Genomic DNA, 25,576 nt, shown 5'->3' with positions numbered 1-25,576 from the left:
GCATTCTCAATTCTAAGGGTGTGGCTGCCATAATCACCCAGCTAAGTCATATGATGCTTACAAGCTAATAAGGCACATACCTACAGGCCATAAAGGTTGGCTACTCCTGCCTAACATGCTGTCATTGTACTGAATGTGCGTCTCACAAAAATAGACTTTCTGTACACTCTTTTGAAGCCAATCCTTGGTTTTCCATCTGTTTCTGCTGCTGTTCTGAAATGGATAGAAAACAAGTAAATGCAAAAGGGGAAGGCTTCTGCAGGTACTGATTGAATTTGCCTGCACAATAGACATTTGTGTCCTTCAGCATGTTAAAGATTCTGACTAGGGAGCTTGATTCTCATCTCATCTATGGTACTTGATCTTTTCATCTTTCTCTTAAGAAAGATCTTAACTCCTCTTGTACTGAATAAACTACAGTGTGGGAAATTGCCATAGATTCAGAAGATTGCAAAATATTGTATGAAGCTCAAGATCTTGCTGTATCTTGTCATCTTGACCCAAAAGCTATATTGTCATTATTCAAGGCACAGAAAAAGCAAATACTGTATAGCCATGTATATAACTATGAGGAAAAAATATCGCCATAAGAAAAAATACCAAAATCCACAGTTGTGAAATACCTTTATTGGGATCAACCAAAATGTTACAGATGTGTGGTAAGCCTTTGAGTTCTTCAGAACTGTTCAACAGTAATAAATAAATATTTGGGGTGGGGGTGGAATTGGCTGGCTGTTGTAGCCATAAGGTCATATTGTAGATATAGTTCCAAGATAGAGATTGCAAGCCGAAAAAGCCCCTCCCGGGTGCTACAGATGCCACCCAGGATAGTGAAATAAAGAAGCAATGGCTGCTCCCCATCTCTGAGAAATTAAAAGTCTGGCTTGCAACCCATTCTGTTTCTTTAAGGTGATTTGTGTAATATGTTGTGTCATGAAGAGTTTTGGAGAACTCAAAAGCTTGCCATGCTTTTTGTGGCATTTGACTTGGTCCCAATAAAGGTGTGGATTTTTGATGATGATGATTGATGGGAAGTTTCCTTCTGCACATGAGTCTGGCAAACCACTCTAAGCTGAAACATTCCTTCCTAGAATGTTCAGTTCACATTGAGTTCATGGAACATTGTACCCTGACCTGTTCTTAATGTATGGTTAACCGCATCTACGGAACGCGGTGGTTATGTTCTTTTAAGTCTTACTATATTAATCACTAGTTATAGTTTAAGTCTTGTTATATCAATCATTACTAATTGCTATATCAATCATTAGTAATTGTTTAATTACGAGGTCTTCACGCTTGTCCAACTCCGTGTTCCCTTTCCCATCTTTTAATCTATTGATGATTAATGCCGACCTTACAAGGGGCCGCTCGGGACTTCGTGGAAAGCATGGCCTCCATGGGGCTGTCCCTGAATAAGTTTGGCCCAACCCATAGCCGCGGACATGCCTTGGACCTGGTGTTTACCTCCATGGATGTTGGTGTTCTGACACTAAGTAAAAGCGAAACAAAAGAAGTGCCATGGTCAGACCACTTCCTGGTGCAACTTGACTTCTCCGCGACCCTTCCCCTCTGCAGGGAGGTGGGACCGATTCGGATGGTCCGCCCCCGCCACTTAATGGATCCAAATGGTTTCCAGAGAGTGGTAGGGGATGCTTTATCCCATGTTGATGGCCTTTCAGCTGATTCCCTGGTGGCCCGCTGGAATGTGGAGTTAACCAGGGCTATTGACTGTTTGGCTCCGAAGCGCCCTCTCCGATTGCATGGAGCCCGGACAGCCCCGTGGTTTTCCACGGATCTGAGGGCAATGAAACAATCGTTGAGACGGCTAGAGCGCCGGTGGCGGATGACCCATTCTGAAGCTGACCGGACACAGGTTAGAGCTCAGTGTCGAGCCTACCAAGTGGCGGTAGCGACGGCGAAGAAGGCTTTCTTCGCCGCCTCTATTGCATCTGCAGAAAACAGCAGCAGGAGACTTTTTCAGGTGGTCCGCAATTTAGCGGAACCACCTGCTACATCGGGGCCCAGTACAGGCCACATGTTCTCCTGCAATGATTTTGCAAAGTTTTTTGCAGATAAAGTCGCTCAGATTCGGGAAGAGGTAGATGCCACCGTGGGAGCAGGGCCGGGGCGGGAGAGTGCTAGAGTCCTGTCTAGTCAAATTGTGTGGGATCAATTCCAATCTGTTACCTCCGAGGATGTGGACAGGCTGTTTGGACGAGTGAAACCAACCACCTGTCTCCTTGATCCTTGCCCATCCTGGCTTATAAAAGCTAGCCGGGAAGGGCTGGGCGATGGGCTTCGTGGGGTGGTGAATGCTTCCCTCCGTGAGGGAGCCTTCCCAGACCCGCTGAAAGAGGCGGTTATTAAACCGCTTCTTAAAAAACCATCTTTAGATGCGGCCACGATGGCCAACTATCGCCCAGTCTCAAATCTTCCATTCTTGGGCAAGGTGATTGAGCGAGTGGTTGCTGAACAACTCCAGGCACGCCTGGAAGAAGCGGACCATTTGGATCCCTTCCAATCGGGATTCAGGCCTCATCACGGGACTGAAACTGCCTTGGTCGCACTGGTTGATGATCTCCGGCGGGCTAGGGACAAAGGTGAGAGCTGCTTCCTAGTTCTGCTGGATCTCTCAGCGGCGTTTGATACCATCGACCATAACATCCTTCTGGACCGTCTTGAGGGGCTGGGAGCTGGGGGCACTGTCATACAGTGGTTCCGCTCCTTCCTCCTGGGCCGTGTTCAGAAAGTGGTGGTGGGGGATGAGTGTTCAGACCCCTGGGCTCTCACGTGGGGTGCCTCAGGGTTCTGTCCTCTCCCCCATGCTTTTCAACATCTACATGCAGCCGCTGGGAGAGATCATCAGGGGGTTTGGGCTGGGTGTTCATCAGTATGCAGATGATACCCAGCTCTACCTTTCTTTCAAATCAGAACCAGTGAAGGCGGTGACAGTCCTGTGTCAGTGTCTGGAGGCGGTTGGAGGATGGATGGCGGCAAATAGATTGAGATTGAATCCTGACAAGACAGAAGTACTGTTTCTGGGGGACAGGAGGCGGGCAGGTGTGGGGGATTCCCTGGTCCTGAATGGGGTAACCGTGCCCCTGAAGGACCAGGTGCGTAGCCTGGGAGTCATTTTGGACTCACAGCTGTCCATGGAGGCACAGGTTAAATCCGTGTCCAGGGCAGCTGTGTACCAGCTCCATCTGGTACGTAGGCTGAGACCCTATCTGCCCGCGGACTGCCTCGCCAGAGTGGTGCATGCTCTGGTTATCTCCCGCGTGGATTACTGCAATGCGCTCTACGTGGGGCTACCTTTGAAGGTGACCCGGAAACTACAACTAATCCAGAATGCAGCAGCCAGACTGGTGACTGGGAGCGGTCGCCGAGACCATATAACACCGGTCTTGAAAGACCTACATTGGCTCCCAGTACGTTTCCGAGCACAATTCAAAGTGTTGGTGCTGACCTTTAAAGCCCTAAACGGCCTCGGTCCAGTATACCTGAAGGAGCGTCTCCACCTCCATCGTTCTACCCGGACACTGAGGTCCAGCACCGAGGGCCTTCTGGCGGTTCCCTCACTGCGAGAAGCCAAGTTACAGGGAACCAGGCAGAGGGCCTTCTCGGTAGTGGCGCCCTCCCTGTGGAACGCCCTCCCACCAGATGTCAAAGAGAACAACAACTACCAGACTTTTAGAAGACATCTGAAGGCAGCCCTGTTTAGGGAAGCTTTTAAGGTTTGATGTACCATAGTATTTTAATATTCTTTTGGAAGCCGCCCAGAGTGGCTGGGGAAACCCAGCCAGATGGGCGGGGTATAAATAATAAATTATTATTATTATTATTATTATTATTATTATTATTATTATTATTATTATTATTATATAATGCTTATATACAACCCTTGCATTGTATTCGTGTTAACCAATCAGCAACAAGCACATATGTTGCAATGCTGTAATATTCAATAAAAGGGACTCCCCGAGACTTGCTCGGGAGATGCCTCCCATATGACACTTGCCATTCGTCTGTCGTTTATTTCAACCCAACAGATGATGACTATATTGTGATACAGAGTTACCATAAAACAGAAAATGAAAAGGTAGCTTTTTATAACAGTATTCATTCCCCATAATGTGGTTTATTCTTACTGATGTCCTTGGATCTTTCATAGTGCAACTTTGAATAGTGATAAGGTTTTTGTTTTGCTTTTCTCCTTTCTTTTTCACTTGTGTTACCATTAACAAAATCGTATAAAAATTCAGTGGGATACAAATCTCATTTGAACCTTTTCTGTACAGCCAATAAACCAAGTTTATATATTATTCCCCAGGACATAGGGCTACTAGTAACAAGAGCTTTATATCATTCTCTGTTTCATCTTTCAATACCAGGCTGATCGGTGTGGGAATAGGACTCTTAGGCAAAAATGAAAACAAATGACAATAGAGCATGAGAGCCCACTGAAATCTCTAGGACTGGCACTCTCTTAATCCAGTATTACTAGGCAAGTCTGAGCCAAGTATCTGTTGTAAAATGTGCTTACAGATGGCTGTAGGTACTGCTGTAGTCCTACTGTCTGGTTGCTGTAAATGGGCATATTACTGTGGTTTTACTGTAAACCAATGACTGGATGAAGTTTGGTTTTTGACATAGGAAAATTGCTCTCATCGTTAGAAAATTAGCTTCTTGATACAGAGATGGGGCATCTCTTGCATGTTTGCTTTGAAAAAGATTTCAGAGCTGAGGAATTGTACCTTACTGCAGGGACACAGATGTTGTTAGGACATGATGCAATTAATTTCTTACCTGCCTTCCACCACAGAACCCAAGGCAGTGTATATGTGGTTCTCAAATATTCAACCATCAAGACCCAATTAGCTTCAGCAAGGTGGCAATTTAATGTACCTTTAGAGCATATCCTGGGGCCCTCTGGAATTTAGAGTAACCTCTGGAATTTGAAGACATACCTTCTCCTGTATAGCTCTGCCAAATCACTAAGATCTGCAAAGGAGACTTTCCTAGTTTTCCTCCTCCCCAGTTGGTCGGTCAGTCAATCACTTTGCCAGCAGTACCCCATGGCCACTGAGCAACTTCACTTGTCGTTGATCCATTTGGGGAGAACTTGCTCCCCAGAAGATTGTTTTGTACATATGAAAATCTCAAGGCCATGACAAACCTGCTGATTCCTCCCTGTTGTGCCTGTCTGGTGCTGTTTTAGCCGCATTAACACTCATGGCAAAAGAGGGGGATAGAAGGAATGATCCTACTGAGGGGTAGCTGAGTCAATAGAGCATGAGACTCTTAATCTCAGGGTTGTGGGTTTCGCCTAACCCCATGTTAGGCGAAAGATTCATGCATTGCAGAGGGTCAGACTAGATGATCCTCATGATCTCTTCCAACTCTACAATTCTATGATTATAACATTCTTGAGCTCTAACAGAGTATTCTTTAAGTACAAGGCTCAACATTCTGCAGTGGGTTCACAATAAGAGCTCTCAAAAGCAGTAACTGTTAGGGAAGTAATTTATAACATCTTAAGAAAGTCCAATTCACAATGTGTGTGTGTCCTGCGGTTCAGAAATGCAGACTACTTCTTATGCCAAATACATGTGTGGCAGCAGAAGTCTAATATTTGTAATGGTCTGTCTGTCTGAACACTTTCAGTGATTGAAATCTTTATCGCAATACCATTTTTATTTTATTCCCTACGTTGCTTCTTTCAGATCAAGGTCGTTTGAGTGATTAATGTTTGGTACAGGATATTGACCAAGCATATCTGGAGACTTCTTTCTTTTAAAAGTTTGTTGCCTGCACTTTGGGCCTTTTGCTTTACAGTGGTACCTCGGGTTACATACGCTTCAGGTTACATACGCTTCAGGTTACAGACTCCGCCAACCCAGAAATAATGAGAAATAGTGCTTCAGGTTAAGAACTTTGCTTCAGGATGAGAACAGAAATCGTGCTCTGGCGGCACGGCAGCAGCAGGAGGCCCCATTAGCTAAAGTGGTGCTTCAGGTTAAGAACAGTTTCAGGTTAAGTACATACCTCCGGAACGAATTAAGTACTTAATCCGAGGTTCTTAACCATTCTACTTTTAACCAGCTCATTGATTATCAACAATTTAATCCAACCCAATGCCTTTTGAAACGGAGAGACATAGGATGAAAAAATGCGGAAGGAAGAGAATGGCGATAAGGAAGGTGATCCGTGTTTGGATAAACCTGGATCAAAAATTTAAATTTGTAAATTTGTAAATAAATTTGTAAATATTTGGCCTCCTATTCAAATAACACCAACATCTTCCATATCTGCTCTTGTTTATCTAGGAGAGGAAAGGGGAATTTCCAGCTTGTGGGCCAAACCTGGTCCACTGGACATTCCCATTTGGCCTGCTAGCCATGCCCATCTCACACTTGATTTCATAAATGACATCAGGTGTGGTGCAGGTAAGGGTGGGACTTCAAAATAATAACCAGGAATTTATACCGGGTCCCCATTTGTTTCTTTGCAGGAGCAAGGCATGTTCCCAACCTTCCTTAAGGAAGAACAAACTATTTCCATTCAGTGGAAATTGTTCCCTCCTCCCTATGCTACTCCTTAAACCTCTAGTCCCAGAGCTTTAAGGGATCAGTGTGGGGCTGCTTGCAAAGTCATTTGGAAACCACTTTCTGCTACTCCTTTAAACCTCAGAAATTGGAGTTTTAAGGAAGAGCACAATGTGGGAGGTACAAATATGCTTTCAGAAGACTTTCAAACATCCCAGTTCTGCCCTTTGAAGTCCTAACAATTGGGACTTCAAATTGCAGCATCACCTGACATCATTATGACATCAGGTGATTGACAGGTGGGTGGCCCAGCCTCCCCATCAGATTTAATCCACCAAGGGCTGGGAAAATAATAATCTGGCCCACCAGCTGGAAACTGTTCTCCACCTCAGTCTAGGGCAGGCACAGGCAAACTCGACCCTCCAGATGTTTTGGGACTACAATTCCCATCATCCCTAGCTAACTAGTGGTCAGAGATGATGCGAATTATAGTCTCAAAACATCTGGAGGGCTGAGTTTGCCTATGCCTGGTCTAGGGCTTCATGTGTATACTGTGAAGGTGTTTTTTAAATTAAAAATTTTTAAATTTTTAAATTTCCTTAAATCTAACATGTATTCTGTTCAATGTTCTGTTGTGGGAATTTCCTTAAACTTCCTTAAACTTGAGCTGCAAGCATTTTAAAATGATATTTATCGCCACAAATGAAACACTGGGGAGGCTTGTTAATCTGAGACATTGTGACTAGTCCAAGGTCATTCATCAAGATGGGGACTCTGCCACACTGGCTCTCCTCTGTAATATTGGTAGAGATTAGGTCATTTGAATCTCCGATTGAGAGATAAAGCAGTTTGGTCCCCAAATAAATTTCCTAAGCATATTGGACAAGATTCAATGAAGGTTGTGTGTGTGAAACAGTGTGTGCTTGTGCAACTGGATTTCTTCTCATCTCCCCCTTCCTGTGCTCCCTAAATAGGCTTTGAAAGGTTGTGGGAACCACCAGAATTGATTTGTGGAAGCTAATCTTTATTATGATGGGTAAACCACATGTAGCAAGTGGTATTGTAGCATGCTCCTTTAGAACCATTTTGGACTAAAATAGTCTACATTAGTGTTCCTGTACTTTGGCTTATAATACTAATGTGCACTATTCACAATATTCAAGGTTGATATTATAGACACGTGTACATTTAAAGTACATTCATCACGCTGGCCATGTGACCCAGAAGTGTCTTCAGACGGCGCCGGCTCACGGCCTCTAGAGCGAGATGAGCACGCAACCCTAGAGTTGGACACGACTGGCCCGTACGGGCAGGAGTACCTTTACCTTTACATTTAAAGCAGGGATGGGAAACCTGTGACCCTCCAGTTGTTTTTCAACTTGCACCATACCTAACCTTTTGCCAGGCTGGCTGGGGCTGATAGGAGTTAGAGGGCAGATGTTCCCCAATACTGATTTTAAAAGGGAATAGAGACAGTCTCTGGTATGACAGTTCTTCCTGCTTATATTATAATACAGGTAGTGGTGCTAATCATGTTAAATTTAGACATTTATCATTATTCTAGTGGTCATTTGAAAACTATTACCAATTTATTCCCTTGTTGCCTCTAGACTTCTGCCTTGATTTCAGCTACAGAAAGCAAAGGGGAGAGGTCTTCGCTTTTTTCATACTGTGCAGGATACAGTTGGCTAAGAAGTGGCTAAGAAGACAAAAATAATATTACAGGTAGACAAGAAAACTGTTCAAAGGATCTGAGGCAAGGACCACAAAAAAGACACCAGATTTCCAGCTTGTGTGTTACTCATCTAGGTAGAAGACATCCACAGTAGCTTTTGTCTGCTTTGCAGTTTCTACTTGGATAACGGACACACAAAAGAGATAGCAGAAGATCTGTTGTTCCCACACTTCTGACAAATACATGAAGGTATTCCTTCACAATGTGTGAAGGGAAGCATATTTCTTTCCTGGATACTAAGCTAAGCTAGTGCCAAAATTTAAAGATCCTGGGTGGGTAGGGGGAGAATCAAGGCAATTAAAGCAATTGATACAATCAGTACTTGGAGAGTTGCGTTGTCTTTGGAATGAATAAATAGCTGGAAACTCAATGGAAAATTGTTCGGTCCATGATACATTTAAAAAGGAATTTGAGATGGAATGATACCCCATAGATAGGAAATTTCACAGTAGATAGACAGACTTGCCATTTAATTGTCAATGCCAAAGTCTTCTTTTTAATCTTAAGACAGTGGCTCTCAAACTTTTTTCTCTGAGCCACACTTTCAGAACAAAAAAATGGCACACCATTTTAAAAAATTGATAATAGGTACATTGGAAAACAAAAAGAAACCTCTAGCAAGTGCTTGACTTATAACATAAAACACAACTACTGATTAATATGATTGTGGACTATTCAGAAAGAATAAAACAATGCAGCTACATAAGAATATGAATATAATATTGATTGTCCTTGAATCTTCCCACAGCACTTGCCATCCTCTCAAACTACACCAGTGTGGTGCGCCACACCCTTGGATAACCACTGCCTTAAGCTAGTTACCATGCTGTGTTGGTGTTGTTGGTGTTGTTGTTGTTTAGTCGTTTAGTCGTGTCCGACTCTTCGTGACCCCATGGACCAGAGCACGCCAGGCACTTCTGTCTTCCACTGCCTCCCGCAGTTTGGTCAAACTCATGCTGGTAGCTTCGAGAACACTATCCAACCATCTCGTCCTCCACTGTCCCCTTCTCCTAGTGCCCTCCATCTTTCCCAACATCAGGGTCTTTTCCAGGGAGTCTTCTCTTCTCATGAGGTGGCCAAAGTATTGGAGCCTCAGCTTCAGGATCTCTCCTTCCAGTGAATACTCAGGGCTGATTTCCTTAAGAATGGATAGGTTTGATCTTCTTGCAGTCCATGGGACTCTCAAGAGTCTCCTCCAGCACCATAATTCAAAAGCATCAATTCTTCGGCGATCAGCCTTCTTTATGGTCCAGTTCTCACTTCCATACATCACTACTGGGAAAACCATAGCTTTTACTATACGGACCTTTGTTGGCAAGGTGATGTCTCTACTTTTAAGATGCTGTCTAGGTTTGTCATTGCTTTCCTCCCAAGAAGCAGGCGTCTCTTAATTTCGTGGCTGCTGTCACCATCTGCAGTGATCATGGAGCCCAAGAAAGTAAAATCTCTCACTGCCTTCATTTCTTCCCCTTCTATTTGCCAGGAGGTGATGGGACCAGTGGCCATGATCTTCGGTTTTTTGATGTTGAGCTTCAGACCATATTTTGCGCTCTCCTCTTTCACCCTCAATAAAAGGTTCTTTAATTCCTCCTCACTTTCTGCCATCAAGGTTGTGTCATCTGCATATCTGAGGTTGTTGATATTTCTTCCAGCAATCTTAATTCCAGCTAGGGATTCATCCAGCCCAGCCTTTCGCATGATGAATTCTGCATATAAACAGGGAGACAAAATACAGCCTTGTCGTACTCCTTTCCCAATTTTGAACCAATCAGTTGTTCCATATCCAGTTCTAACTGTAGCTTCTTGTCTCACATAGAGATTTCTCAGGAGACAGATGAGGTGATCAGGCACTCCCATTTCTTTAAGAACGTGCCATAGTTTGCTGTGGCTTTTGCATAGTCAATGAAGCAGAAGTAGATGTCTTTCTGGAACTCTCTAGCTTTCTCCATAGGAGAAAACTAGAGAGTACTGTGTATTCTGGTCCAATTTACTTGAACTAACCTGAAGAGGCAGCAGAGGTGTGACCTCTTTTGTTGCTGATTGCCTACATTTCCACAGGGAAGCTAGTTACCATGCTTGAGAATCACAAGACAATTTTAATAGGGGATGCTAATGACATTAGGCATAGTGAGGTGGTGGTGGGCGGAAGCAATGGTAAAGGATATACACCTGTGTGTGCCCAATTGCCTGTGCTGTCCCTACTCCAGACCACCCTGCTGCTCTCAGGTGTGGTAGGGGATGCTGTCCCATCACCATTGCTGAAGCAAGGTTAAAGTTGCCAGTCCAGTCAGCATCTGTAAATAGAATAGGCACACCATCTTGTTCTGCTAGGCAGCAAAAGCCTTGGGCCAACTATGCACCTTTTGGTTGGGCTTTTGCCACTTACGAGTATTGCTAATGCATGATATAAGCTACAAGGCATTGAGTTCTCACTTAAATGTCAGTTCTAGACTATATATGACTTCATACACAGTGTGTAAAAAAGAATAGCATTAGAAACATTTTAAGTTTTAAAACAGCCACATCAGAAGACGTTATGTATTAACTAAAAGGAAACTCGTTTATTGTGCTTGCCTAAAGCCTCCTTTATTCTCCTGAATTCTTGCTCAATAATCAATGTAACTTGGAATACATGTGTCTGTGTGTAACATAAAAAGTTGTATATTATTTTAAAAGAAACCATAGAAAATGTCAATACTGGCCCACACCAAATCTTTACTGCAATGTGAAATGTGTGCCTCATCCCTGCTAACTCCTTAGGCTACAGTACTGTAAGTCCTATTGAACTAAATGACATTACTTCTGAGTAGACATGTATTCGATTGAGCTGTTAGCTTTATTCACTTAAAAGTTTGGGCTTTTTGCCAAATTGTCCTTGTGACTAAGTAAGCTTTTCCTTTATCCTCCCACATGAACATAGTCTCATTTTCAAACTTCTCCTCAGAGCTTACCCACTCTGTCTCACTGTTCTCTTTCCCATTTTACTGCAATGCCTAGTGTCTCTGTTGACCTTTCCACTTTATCTAGACTCTGAGCAGGACCAGTAGTGTTGGCATGAAGCTGGCAAATCATTTATTTTCTCAAAGAAAACCCTTCAGAAGTGAGCTTAAGGCTCCATATTTGACCTACAAACTCAACTGTGAATGAGGCAAAGCAGTCTCTAGTTGATTCCTAAGATGTTTTTGAAACAATTTTAACATAATTAGCAATGTTTTGTCACAAAACGTCCAGTCCTTTGTCTCACTGTGACTTCTCTGCTAGTGTACAATTTGTAAAATGTGGGTGACTAAGTCATAGTTGTTTACATTATACAACATAACTTTGGTGAAAAATAGGAAGGGGGCATGATAGGCCCTAGTACACAGGGGACTTTCTTCCAATGGTAATATGGGAAAACCATGATCTGATCTCTCAAATTCTTTTTCTCCTCTTAAAAGCAGGTGCAGGAGGGGTGAATTTGGATCAGGATTGTAATGATGTGGGAAAGCAGTTAACCCCTTCCCCCTCCATCTTTTCCATGATTTGAAATACCACTTCAGCTATCCTACAACTCCTTCACATTGTGCCCCATACCAATTTCAAGGGTAGTATTTCAAGTGGGGAAATGCTGCCAAGGGAAAGATTTAAACCCCTGCTCTCCAGCACCGCAAACCTAATCCAAAATGCCCCTCTCCAAACAGTTTATAAGCAAAGGTAAGGAGGTTGGAAGGTCCAGTGATGGGTGTGTATTTAGATAAGTCTTACTCAGAGCAGACCCACTGAAATTAATATACCTAAGCTAGTCATGTTGGCATCTGTCAGTCTTGGGAGACAATGGAAAAATGTGCCTTGGGGGGGGGGGTAAAGTCAAACCATTGGAGAGTTACAGCACCTGCCGTGGCTGTAGAGACCAGTACAGGAGAAACATGTTTTATTGCAGGTAGGCAGATAAAATTATCTGGTTCTGCTGCTGCTGCTGCACTATTGCGTTTCTTCTCTCTGCACTCTTCCCAATGGCCATTCCTCCTCTGGCCACTGCTGTGGATACGTGGTCTGTCTGTCTGTCTGTCTGTCTGTCTCCAGGCACTGTGATTCATGTCCATTAATTTCAGTGGTCTACCCTTGAGTAGGACTAGCAGTGAATACCACCTTGGGGCAGGATTCAGCTCATGAGTCCTGTCTACAGAAATCCTGCACAAGGACTTCCATTGGTAATATGAGGCTTTCCCCTGCTCCATGCCCCCCAGATTGTCTCAGGGGCGAAGGGACTCTCCCCCCCATCCCCAACAAAAAGAGGAGAAATTTTCAGAACACTCATCTGTAAGCTTTATAAAATATTTGGAAAACACATTAAATACATTGAAAATAGTGTGTCCAGGCAAATAATCAGAATTCCTGGAGCTACTTCTAACTTAATATTCCAGTGATCCTGATAAGTAATAAGGTGGTTTTACTACACATAAAATGCAGATATGATTGGGTTGCCATACGTCTGGGAAATCCCAGACATGTCCTCTCTTGGGGGGCCCATATGCCCACCCGGGGGGATTTTTACAATTTTAAGCAAATGTCTGGGATTGGGGGGGGGGGGAGGTTAAAAAGAAATGTGTGTGCATTGGCGCCTTGGGTTCAGGCTCTGGCACAGGCTACCTCTGTCTCAGGTGACCTGGGATCTGTTTCTGGCTCTGGCGTGGGTGTCTTTGGCTCTGTTTCAGGCACAGGCAGCTCAGGCTCAGGCCGGGGGCACAAAAAACAAGCTCAACAACTTTTACATCTAGAAGTAAGGAACCCTACAGTAGAATGTCGAGACAGAGTGTGTGGGGAAGTGACTGTATATATGGGCTCAACACCTACTGAATAACTGAAGAACAGATGCTTTTAAAAAATAAGTTTTAAAATAACCTACCTCACAGGGTTGCTGTGGGGTTTGGATGAGGAAGGGGAGAACTATGTAAGCTACTTTGAGCTCTTTGGAGAAAAGTGGGGGGTACAAGATAGGTAGGTAGGTAGGTAGGTAGGTAGGTAGGTAGGTAGATGTTACATTATAAAAGAAGGTAAATATTTAGAGTGAAATCATATTGAATGAAAAATTTTCATGGAAAACAAATTTAGGGTTGTATGTATCCCTCAAACAGCTATATCATTTTTGCTGGAACAAGGGTGGTGTCAGGTAACAGAGACTAAATAATGGAATGGAATATGAACAGTGAAATAAGCCCCCAATTAACATCTAGTGGTATTTAAGTCTTTAATTGGCCTTGAACTGAAGCCAGTTAGCGATGACCAATGTAGAATATGAACTAAAGGACTGCATATTTAGAAAGATTTCCTCTAGCAGGGGTGAAAGGGTGAGTGAACAATATAGCTGACAGTTGTATTTATAATTATTTTATCTGCTTTTCTTAGAAAGGAACAGTGGTTATGCAATATTTTTATAAACAACAACAACAACCTGCCTCACTATAGCCTCTCCAGATTGCACTCCTGTTAGTACTTCAGATGCTTTTGTAGAGAAAACTCTTTCTGTTTTCCTATAAATGTATTTGTAGTCCTTGTCCCTCTTCAAGCAGAGGCACTGAATATGAGCCATAAAGGCTGTGCTCAGTGAGGGTCCTCACACATAGCACTGGTGGTGATTTGAAGATGAGTGAGTGTTTCTGCCAGTAGATCTAAACTGGTCACTCGCTAACAGCTTGTCACTATGCAAGGAAATAGTCTTAGTGGAACATGTGCTTGATAGTTCCACTTTCTTCTTGGAGTTTCGACAAAATGCTTAACACAATGTCTCTGGAAACTGTACAGTATCTGTAGCAATTTGTACATTCTGTGATTGCACCGCAATGCAGGAAAAATGACAGAAAGTAGTAATGCGAGTGAATATGAACTTTCCCCCAAAATTCTCAATAATCCTTTCCAAGCAAGTGTGTGTAGGTTTACAACCTACATAGCATTTGCTTGTTGAATGTGCATTCCTTATTTCTTGTTGCTCAAGACAGCTATAAACAATAGTGCAAGTGCAAAACAGCGTAACATTAAGCTTGAGTTTTGTCTTCTAAACTGAACTCACCTTATCTTCCAGACCCCCAGCTAGATGTGAAAAGTAGAATGTTGTATCCAAATTTAGATTGCTCTGTGTATTTCTGAATAAAATACAAGTAAAAAAAAAAACTCGAAAAGAAAAGCAAGACAAGTGAACATCATTAAAAACAACCAGTTAAACCCAATTTTAACATTTTTACAAGCCAGCTTATTAACCAAAAGCCTGTCCAAATAAAAAAATGTTTTTGCCTGCTGGTGGAAGATCACCAGTCTAGGCTAGCCCAGCCTCTCCAGGGATTAGATAGTGGGACTCATCCCTTGGCCCTTTTGTAGTTACTAGCAGAAGCAAAATACATGGTGTAACTGGAGCACAGTACTCAAATTTGTTTGTTTTGCATTTTTTCCCAGGCTGCGCAATTCAGTAATTATTTATGCAGAATTTGATGTGAAATTTTTAATTTTTGTTAAATATAGAATTCACACAGCCCTGACCATATGACTGGCAAGAGAATATATATTACCAGGTTTGGAATCTTTTGAAGTTATCCAGCCAGGAGCCATGTTTACATAAATTGCAAAACTTATTGTATTTGCAATTAAAACAGACCAGGCTTAGCACTGACATAAAAACCTTAGTAATTAGTATACAGATTAATATGGGGAAATAACACCAGTTTAGCACTCCTTCCAAGCAAAACTGAAAGAATTGAGTATGTAATCGAACAGCATGTGAATTTTAATGCACAAAATCCTTTGAGTCCCTACCTCCCCGATGCAATTATTTTCTATTCACATTAATTGTTCCTAACAGATGACATTAATGACTTTGAGTTTAAATGTGTGCAAGGGAGGGCTTTGCAAGATCAATGTTGTTTGAAGTAGAGTCACTTTTATAATCATTTACCCGAGCTATAGCAACTGCTAAATAAAATAAAGTTAACCTGTTGATTGCTCAGTAAATGTTTAATATCATGCCTTATTATATTAGGCATCAGTGGCTATAGATAAATGCATTTTATTCCTATGAATGCATCATCGTTATGTACAAAGCTGTGATAAGTAATCAAACATTGTAAGCTAAAAATGCCCTTACTTGTTCGTGCATTACCAACTCCATTTTATACTGTTAAGTTCTGGACTCAATGAACAGAGAAATTAGGACAAAGCTCTTTTACCTTAGGGTCTGTTTTCCCCTTGAATTTAACTGCAGCGGTTGGGATTTTCAAAATCGCTGATCTTCTGCATGCTTGTCAAATGGTTATGCTTTGGTCATTCTGTTATTTTCCCCCAGAAGCTTCATTCGCGCATCTTAGATCTGTCGTCTGGGGATTTCCTTTTAGAGGTAGAGAAGAACAGAAGTTTGATACCGCTGCAAAGTGCTGATGTTCAGGTTCATGTGAGTTTTCTTGAATTTGATTTCTTCATTTAGCACATTCTTATCTCTCCATGAAGTATGATTTAATGGAGGGGAGAAAGAGCAGGAACAAATAACACTCATCCTTGAACCTAAAACAGAGTGGAAGTAGAGATAACAGCATTTTCTTCTCTTCTCTGAAGTTCACTATAATTTCCCAGGCTATATAGGAAATAAAAAAGTGCCCTCTTTGCAAAAAGGCATAAATCTTGGCAGTGTCCCCAAGATACCTTTTTGGGGTATTGATTACATCTCAAAGTTTCTGAGAAATGGTCAAGGAGCTTTTTATTAAAGCCGGTGCACTGTATCATTCATCCTTGTTTTATGATATATTATGTATGAACTGTTAAAAATTCATGGGCTCTGGAAAAAAAAACCACCTTTTCAGATGGGCTTAGTTTTTGTGCTTATTTGGCAAAACTTTAACTAGTATGCCTTTCATTTTCATTGAAAAAGAAAAATGTAACTCAAAAACAAAAGTTGCATATAGGCAGAATTAAAGCAAATGAGAATGGAAGCATTCATTTTATGTTTAAATATAAAAATTCGACAAAAATGCAATTTGCTGAAGTATGATAAAGTGTTTCTAAGTGGGGTGGGATGGGGAGAGAAGCAATTGTTCCAAAAGTTCAGAAAGATGTTAATGACCTACCATGCAATATGTAATTTAGCCTTCAGGTTAGATTATTCTTACTACCCAGTTTCATCTTGGCAATAGCTTGATTTAGACAATTGTCTTTTCTTCCTACTAACAATTATGTGTTTAAAATATAATCCTGCGCCAGCTTTTGTACTCTGATTTTATTAAAGTTGATGGTTTAAAACCCATGATTAGGGGAGGGGGAGTGCACTCATGAAAAGCAAATTAATAAACCAATGAACAAGTTAAATATATGTAATTAATGCCCCACAAGGGTGATCTTTGAGATCTTTTCAAGGAAATGTAAGAAAATGATTAGGATGCTGTTAGGAGGGAAATTCAGCCTCCGTAAAAAAAAAAAAAGCTGCTGCCATTTTAGAATCTGCAATTTAAGAAGACATCCACTGTTGCATGGAATATTGTTCCAATGTTCCGGACTTGTCTTTAATGTGTGTGTATTATATTATCTTGCTTAGTCATTCTCTTTCTTTTTCTGAGATAAGAAAAGCTAGGTGTTGTTTTGTATCCCATCTGTTATATATCTATTCTATGTCTATAGAAAGGATGAAAATATCCCCTCTACTAGAAGAATCTGGGGGAGGTCATAAAGAGAAGTTGGGATCCAGTATTCATCTTCTCTAAACAATGCATGCTGCATGCATAGATGCATTTCATGCAGGCACATCGAGACCTCAGTTTAAAAATAAGAGTTATCTGGTACCATAATCCTTTCCATTTTTATCCACAAGCAAATCCTTCTGTGTTCTATGGGTCTTTTTCTCACACAAATGTGGATAGGATTTCAGCCCAGCTCCTCCCATAATTGAGTGAAGAAATATTCTCTCGTTGATAGTTTGCATGATATTGGAGACCTTGGCAGATTGGACTGGACTCTACATGACTTCTGTCTTCATGTTCTGCTCACTATCCCTGCAGGTTGAATGTTCCACTGAAGCAGATATATTCCTTCAAACAGAAAGTCAGGGGGAAAGGTTCGAGCCTAACCTCCTCCCTGATATCTAGTTTTTCATATTTAGAAAATATTTTTTTTATGTAAAAGCATTCAGCCGAGTGATAACATCTCTGATTTAAAGTCTGAAGTACTACAATCCAGAAATACTGCTTGTGGGAACTGGACTCATTACTTATCAATTCCTAACTCAACCAGTATTTTTGTGATTTGCCAAGATGTGGTCAGTTGTGATCTTAGAATGATTCTGAAAGTGTGTTGGAGCATTCAGATGCCACCCTTAGAAAGCCCATCTCGGACCTCATAGCCTGTGATGGTTATTGACTGGTTGATTGCTAATATGCCATTTCTTCAGAATGTGATTGAAGAGGCTGTGGCAGAGCAACTGCAGACAATCTTGAATGGCACTGATTATCTAGATCCATTACAGTCAGGTTTAGACCTGGTTTTGAGACTGAATTTGCCTTAGCCACAGTGATCAGGACAAAGGAAAAGCTTTTGATACCATTGACCGTAGTGTTCTCCTAGACCAGTTCTGTGGGATGACTGTCAGGCACAGTTTGTGGTGGTTCTGATCCTTCCTGCAGGTTTGGCTCCAGAGAGGAGCATTGGGGAAATGCTCCTCAGCCCCTTTGCATCTATGTTATGGGATGCTGCAGGGCACTATTTTCCCCTCAGTGCTTTTTATCATCTATATGAAGCCGTTGAGAATGTCATCAGAGAATCTGGAGCATGCTGATAACACACAGCTTTATTTCTCCGTAACATCTGAATCAGGAGTGGTTGTGCAGGCTCTAGACCATTGTCTGGCTACAGTGGTGAGCTAAATGAGCATCAATAAACTGACTTTAAACTCTTGATAAGACAGAGGCTGAGCATTGTAGCCTTTAGGTCAAGTGTCACTGTCATCACCCATGCATATTTCCTCCATTGCTCAATAGGCATGGAACGGAGAAGCCAATTGCATGCAAAACCTACAATCCTGAGGACTTCATGTCCAACATTTTCCCACAGTTGCCTATGAAGATTGAGATTCATATTTACACACAAGGCACCTTGAGTATTTTAGTCCATGACAAACCTGAGTGATTTTTCAGGATTGTGAGCAGTCACCCCATCAACTCAGAATGGCACCTCTAAGGGAAGGGAAAGAAAAACATTTTAATGAAGAAGGGAATCCTAATTGTGCAGAAGATCCATTTGGGACTCTGGATTTAGGTTGTTTGTGTCTACTCTTAATGGGATAGAGAAGTATAAGCATCCACCTCCACAGCTTTCAGTTCTTGTTGTTGAGAAAAACTGGTTTTGAGATTAATGAAATTTGTTGCAAAATGTCAAGGAAATGTAGTCTTGTTGTTATTGATAACTTATGTAATGCCTCTGCATAAGTTGAAAGAATTTCATAGCCGCATATTCATGAAGATTCTGAACTTTCAATAATATTTTGCCATATTAGGAAGTGGAAGATTTGCCTGGAAAGAAATTAAATGCTTCCACAAACTCCAGCAAAGGTTTAATGTTTTTACTAAAGCACCACTCTCTTTCTTCATTATTCTCTTCCTTGAAGCTGGTATTTAGTCACAGCAGCTGAGATTGCATTTGGAGAGGGCCGATAACTACACAAGTACTAAAGGCAGCCATAAAGTGTCAATAAATAGCATAAGCAGGAGGCTTCAGCTGTCGGACGGTGACACAAAGATGGATTGTCCTGCATCAGAGACTTTCTTAGACAAAGCTTTGAACTAGATAGGAAACCAAAATTAGACTGTAATGGAGAGATTCCATTCTCCGTGGACATTCTGGTTGGGACACTAAATTAATTTACCTTGTCCACTTTGTAGGGCCTCATCTGTTACGTTGTGGGGATATAATGCACTTGTCAAGATGTTCTTGTACTGGCTTAACTTTGTTTCCAGTATCTTTCTGGAGCACATTGCTAATAAACACAGCATATTTCAAACAGACTATCATTGAAAGGCCAGCTTGAATCCTAGGATGTGCATGTATTTTAATAATAATAATAATAATAATAATAATAATAATAATAATAATAATAACTTGCAAGTTTCTAGATGATATTATTATTATTATTATTATTATTATTATTATTATTATTATTATTATTATTATTAAAATACATGCACATCCTAGGATTCTAGATATTTTAATCTCATAATAGGTAAGAAATATGAGCACTCTGGTTTTAATATTCATTCAACAATTATTTATATCAGCATGAACAGCAAATGTGGGCTTCTGTTTTGTTTTCTTATATCAATGTGGTATGGATTTTTTTAACCCATAAAACAAAGCAATCTCTCTCTTTTTCTTGTTTTAGGAATGTCAGCAGAATATCAGATCTGGAGTACCTGCCTTGAAGTGCCAGAGCCAGTTAAATATGACAGGGCCTCACCGAGTTTATCCTCGAAGCAGCTGCAGCAGCAGTGAGCTCTCTCTGTCAAGTGCCTGCAGTGAATATTCCAGTGGCTCCTCCTACACTTGGAATGATGGGAAGGCATGCAGTAAAAGGGTAATGAAATAGGTTCATTTATTGTCATTGTCATCATCAAGTTTATTTATGTGACAGTTTTCCAAATAACAGTTCAAAGCAGCTCACAACATCAGCAAATAAACTATCAAAAACACACTTCATAAATATATATTTACATTCACAGTTGCAAATAGGCATCTGTGTGACAGGATGCTAGGCAAGATAGATCTTTGATCCGATCCAGCAAGCCTTTATGCTATTTTGTTCTTATTTTGTTGTTGGCATCAGTCTGTCTCAAGAGGCAATGGAGTGCACCTCTGGGGATAAAGTTGAACCACTGCATCAGCAGCACCAAATTGACCTCCTCGGGGCACAAGCCTGGGCAGTGTGTAGGGAGGTCTTGGGCTGCCCAGACAACAAGACCCTCCTCTCAGCCTTGCTGATGTGGTCTAGAGGGAAGCAGAGCAATACGTTTGGCACCAGCTTAGCTGCAGGAGTTGCCAGAAGGAGGCGTACAAGGCATCATCCAACCATCTTAGGGACTCCACTCCAAACTTGTGTAGAGTTTACTCCTTTGCCTTTTCTTTGCCCGAATATATCCCACAAACAGCAGAGGTTTAGGATCAGAGTTTTCCTTCTCCTTGATGGGCTATCTTTCCAAGTTACCTGAGTCCCCTCACTTGCCTCTAAAATATGTGCAGAAACTGCCTTCTTGACCTTTGGACCCACTATTGGTCTTGTCCATTCAATCCACCAAAGCCTGCCTTTAAATGCAGGGGAAGTCCCTAACTCACTGAAGGTTTGAGACCCATTTGCTACCCTCACCGCGTTTAGCTGGTCAATCTAAGCAATTTCCCGGGGTGTGGCCACTGTTGCATGCAGACAGCTTCTAGGAGCTACAGGTGAGAGCTGAGTACAGGGTGGGGACCAAAGGTGGAGGTACTAGCCCATTAGGAGCACAGCGTGTCCCCCACCAGAGGTACCACCCCTCTTGTTAACATTCCCCACACCTGTTCTTATTAATATTTACTGAAATATGAAATACACTGTAGGCACCCCCAGCAACAGAAGCAATCTTTTAGCTAGAGTCTACATTCCTAGGCCTCATGGAAATGGGCCAGATGGAGGAGGACAGGGTGAGTTTAGTAGCTTATAATATTTTAAGATATTTGTATGTGATGCCACATAATTTGAACACAAAATTGACGAGAGCAACAAGGGAAGCCAACACAGTGCTCTCCAGATGTTGTTGGGCTACCAACTCCCTTCAGCCCCAACCAGCATAGCCAGTGGTTTTAGCTGATGGAAGATGTAGTCCCACAACATCTGGAGGGTTACAGACCTTGATCCCTTGTATGCCAGGTCCTCTTTTTATTATAGCATTGTAACAGAACTGTCTGTAGAAAAAAAATACTATAAAAACCATAGGCCTTCTCAAGCTCCACCGTGTGGCCATTTTTACATGGTTGTACAATGTACAACCATAGCAATGAGAGAGAAGTCACTAGCTCAACATTGTCCTTTTTTCTTAGTAATGTTTGTTAATTTCTGTGGTAATAACTCTCTCTTACTTCTTTTAAAATCAGTCGTCAGTGAACTGGGATAAAAGAATAAGCATTGGTTCTTCGCTCCCCAGCAATCTTTCCAGTCCTGCTGATGATCTACCTCCAACTCGTATCAAGGAAAACCACATTTTGGAAGGGCTAAAGAAGTTACAGAAACGCAAAATATTACTTGAACCGCCTTCTTCTGTTATATCCAAATGGGGATACAAAGATTGCATGGACTCTAATGAAGGAATATACTCCCCTGGCATTAAGTGCAGCAGTCATAAAGAAGAGGTACATTGCACACCAGAGGAAATGGGGGCCATTTGCATTGAGCACCAGAAAAACTTTGTGTATGATTCAGATTCACATGAGGATGCGGATGATGAGTCTTCATCTTTAGCATTGCTGTATGAAGTACCGAGCAAAGACTGTAGGCACTATTGTAATAAATTAACTCACAGCGTTTCTGACAGCCTATTTGGTTGGGAGCCTGATAGAAAGCACTTGCCAGAAAGAGGTTCTTATTTTAATTCAAAAGAGAGACCTGAAAAACTGACTAGTTTTGTCAATGAATTTCAGTCAAAAGGAAAATCTTGCACAAATGTGAAGCTGCCTGTATTGCAAATAGATAAAAGTCTTGCTAGCATAAGCTGGAGAGACCTTAATTTACACCTTTCAGATACTGATGACAATGAAATCCTGGACGAATTACATATAGAAAGCAGTGATGAAAAAAGCCCATCAGATTTGTCATTAACTCCTTTTGTTGACAAGCACACAGAGAATTCTGATGTGCGTGTAAAGAAGGAAAATTGCCAGCATGTATCTTCAGAAAAAGAAGCAAGTCAGGTACTCACTCACTCGGGCATTAGGCCAAAGGCATGTAATTTCATTAAGCAACAAAAAGTTATAAAGAAGACTTCTTCAGAAGAATGCATTACTGTTATATTTGATGCTGAAGATGGCAAACCTATTGAATTCAGTTCACATCAATCTGGAGTTGTCACTGTAACTAGAAATGAAATTTCAATCAACCACTCATGTACTGGGCCCAATGCAGAATACACTGAATGTTTACCTCAGGGAATAGTTAATTTCCAAAAAGCAATGGAAGCTAAGAACTACAGCATTTTGCAAGCACCTGATAATGAAATTGAGAGAAAGACTCTCCGAAATAACTTAGAGAACGAGCATGCAGTTGACCCTACTACATGCAACAGTCAGTCTCCTTTACTCCCCAAAAGACCCATGTTTCACAACATCCCACAGCAAAAGCTAATGAAGCCAGTTTGCAGTATTTCTTCCAAGCCTAGGTCTCCATCTTGTATGCAGGCAGGTAGTAACCAAAACCAAAAATTGACAAAAATTCCGAGCAGAGATAAGTTCTCACCACAAAAAACAAATATCACAGTGAATGAATATTCCACTAGCACCTCTTCACACTGTCCTATGACACTGGAGAAATCTGTAAAATGTTCAAGGTTCAAAAAAGTGCAGAGTCCCACTAAGAATACTGATTCAAAAGTAGATTTGCTTATTTCAAGGGCGCACCCTCCTCAAAATTCTAAAATGCTTGACAGAACAGATTGGCCCAAGAATCAGGTCCCAGAATCAACTTCATTGCCTCAACATCTTATAGAGTCAATTGACTGTGAAGAACCACCAACTAGAGATATCCATTGTGATTTGCCTGCTGTAGAAGCCAGATCTCCATCACCACCACCTCCTCCAGGCAGGTCAACATCACTATTGATAAGACCAAACTATGAACATTCACCACCTGTACCCAATAAGCCAGGAGCAAGCATTCCTAGTGAGACAGTAAAAAGTCCAGTCATGTCACCACTGAAAACGGCCTCAATGTCCATTTTTCATAATGTGCATAGAATGCCAACGAACAAGCTCCCTTCAACACCTAAAGTCAAATTAAATCACTTCAATGAGAAAGGAGAGATGTTTACACAAAGCAAATGCATATCAGAGCAGCCCTCCACAATGTGCCAAGTCATTCCCAAAGTGTTTACAAAGAAAGTTCCTCCTAAAACCTCAAACCAATCAGTATCCTGCAATAATATAGAACATAATTCCAAGGATGTGTCCCCAGACTGCACGTCACAAGATACAGATCTCATGCAAAATGAACTACTGCCTAAGGACACTGAAGTACCTCAGAAAAATAAATTTCCAAACAGATTCTCCACATCACCAGATTGTCAGCCAGCAATGATTGGGAAACCTTTTCTGCCTCAGATTAATCACTCCCCATTATCACTGTTGTCTCAGGGAAGTGATGCTGGAAATATACCAGAAAAGAGTCTGAAACCACATCTGCCTATAGGACTTAAATTACTCATAAAATCTCCTCAGCTCCTAAGAAAGAGTTCCACTATACCAGGGAAGCAGGAAAAAGACAGTATGAATGCAGCCTCCAAAAGCTGTGTGAATTCATCCAAACGGAGGCAGGGTGAATCTTTAGCTCAAACCACCATAGACGTAGCTGACACTGAATTAAGGAGTGCTGAGAATGGAATAAAAGAAAGTTTTGCTGGGGATCTTGGTATGAATCCAGCTTCCTCTGTTTCACCTGAGACTTGCTGCTTAATAGAACGAGGAGATGGGTTGGAAAACAGATTAGTTAAGAGATCCATTTCTTCTAGTAGTAAGGCATACTTGAAGCCTGCTCTTGGTATGAATGGAGCAAAGGCCCGAAGTCAAAGTTTCAGTATTCATACAGGGGAAAAGTCACCTATACCTTCCACAGAAGGGTTAGGAAAAGTTCGGACCCAGATCATAACAAACACATCTGAAAGAGGGAATTCTTTAACAAGGCAGAACTCTGCTGTGGAAGGATTACAAATCAGAGCTGTTCCTGGTTCTGCAGTGATGTCAGATACGGTTTCAAACACGACAAAAGTTCCAGAAACTTCTTATTCTAGACAGGGTTCTTCTGCAAGCATGAGTAGTTCCAGCAGTCAAGTTGGTAGCCCAAGCAAACTACCATTCCATATGTCTCCAAAGGGGGATTTATTCTGCAGCATTTCAAAAACTGAGGACAACAAATCACCATCTCAGAGAGATGTCCAAAGTAAATCTTTCCATGATGAAAAAGCCAGCGAAATTTCCAAACATCAACCAGTAAGCAAAAAAAGTGTTACACAAGCAGAAATGGCATTGGAGTCATCAACTAGTATTTCATCAGAACAAATTTTGCCACTTCAGAAAAATCTGGACAGCACACAATCTCCTCATAAACACGAAGCAGGCAAGGTAGTATTGCAAGAAGCCTGCATAAAGGCATCTGAAGCCTTGGAGAAGGTTTCAGCTTCATCTGTTTTACAGCCCACGATAGAAGAAAAAGTCATGTTGTGCATCCAGGAAAATATGCAGAAGGAACAAGGGCAGAGCAAATGCCCTACCACCGAGACTAAACAAAAGAGTGGGGGGCCTTCTATTGCTAGCTGGTTTGGTTTTCGAAAGAGTAAGCTCCCAGCCTTGAGTGGTAGAAAAGCTGATGTTTCTAAAGTAAAAATAGAAAAGAAAGAGCCGAAGGGTTTAGCTTTTGGAAGCAAGCAAACAAAATCAGAAAAAAGAAAAGACAAAAAGAAGACTGAACAGCACTGTGAAGCAGAAAACGAGATAAATAAGAAAACTCTGAATTGTGGTATTTTAGACAGTGTTCCAAAAGGGAAAAAAATGACAAAAGCCACACACAATAACCTCAGCCAAACTGGGTGCGAACAAAAGAACAGCTCTGCCACCACACACTCAGGAAAAGACAGCTTTATGAAAGAGCTTTTACACAGGTAAGGTTTTTGGAAATGTAGATTGAGATATAGATATTGTGAAGGCATGTAGATTTCATTTCATTCAAACTCCTATCTTAGTTTCTTTAGTAGGAAAGCACAAAGAACACACTTTACTATGCCACGATCAAGCATGCCCTTGCAATATGTACAATGTGGCTGTTTTCTCTTTCCAAACAGCATCCCTTTTCATCCCTTTTACTATGGCACATCACAAGCTGCTATATAAAATCCTGCTGACATTAAAAAGTAACTTGCAAGGAGCACCCAGTAGCTGGAAGCACCTTGCAATGAGCATGTAAGCTGTTCATCCCCAAAAAACACAACCCCACAAACTTTCCACCAATTGACTCTCTTTTGTCTCTAGATTCCAGCTGTAGATGAGGAGCCCTGTAACACCCTATATAGCC

General features: G+C 41.5%; 1 protein-coding gene across 15 annotated transcripts in view; it reads left to right on the top strand.

Moving 5' to 3' along the window:
• Window positions 1–25,576, top strand: part of NCKAP5 (NCK associated protein 5) — a 629,163-nt gene that overhangs the window by 514,947 nt on the left and 88,640 nt on the right. For 14 of the 15 annotated variants that reach the window (XM_083487645.1, XM_083487648.1, XM_083487647.1 and 11 more), the window contains 3 exons: window positions 15,590–15,694; window positions 19,661–19,852; window positions 21,400–25,166. In XM_083487645.1, coding sequence (XP_083343771.1) covers window positions 15,590–15,694; window positions 19,661–19,852; window positions 21,400–25,166 — 4,064 coding nt within the window. The remainder of the gene's footprint in view (window positions 1–15,589; window positions 15,695–19,660; window positions 19,853–21,399; window positions 25,167–25,576) is intronic. The other variant, XM_083487652.1, reaches the window with a different exon arrangement.

The sequence above is a fragment of the Podarcis liolepis genome, assembly GCF_965112155.1.
Source record: "Podarcis liolepis genome assembly, chromosome: 1".
In the NCBI taxonomy this organism is placed as follows: domain Eukaryota; kingdom Metazoa; phylum Chordata; class Lepidosauria; order Squamata; family Lacertidae; genus Podarcis; species Podarcis liolepis.
The sequence above is the reverse complement of the archived record's forward strand: the minus strand, read 5'-3'. Positions and strand labels throughout refer to the sequence as shown.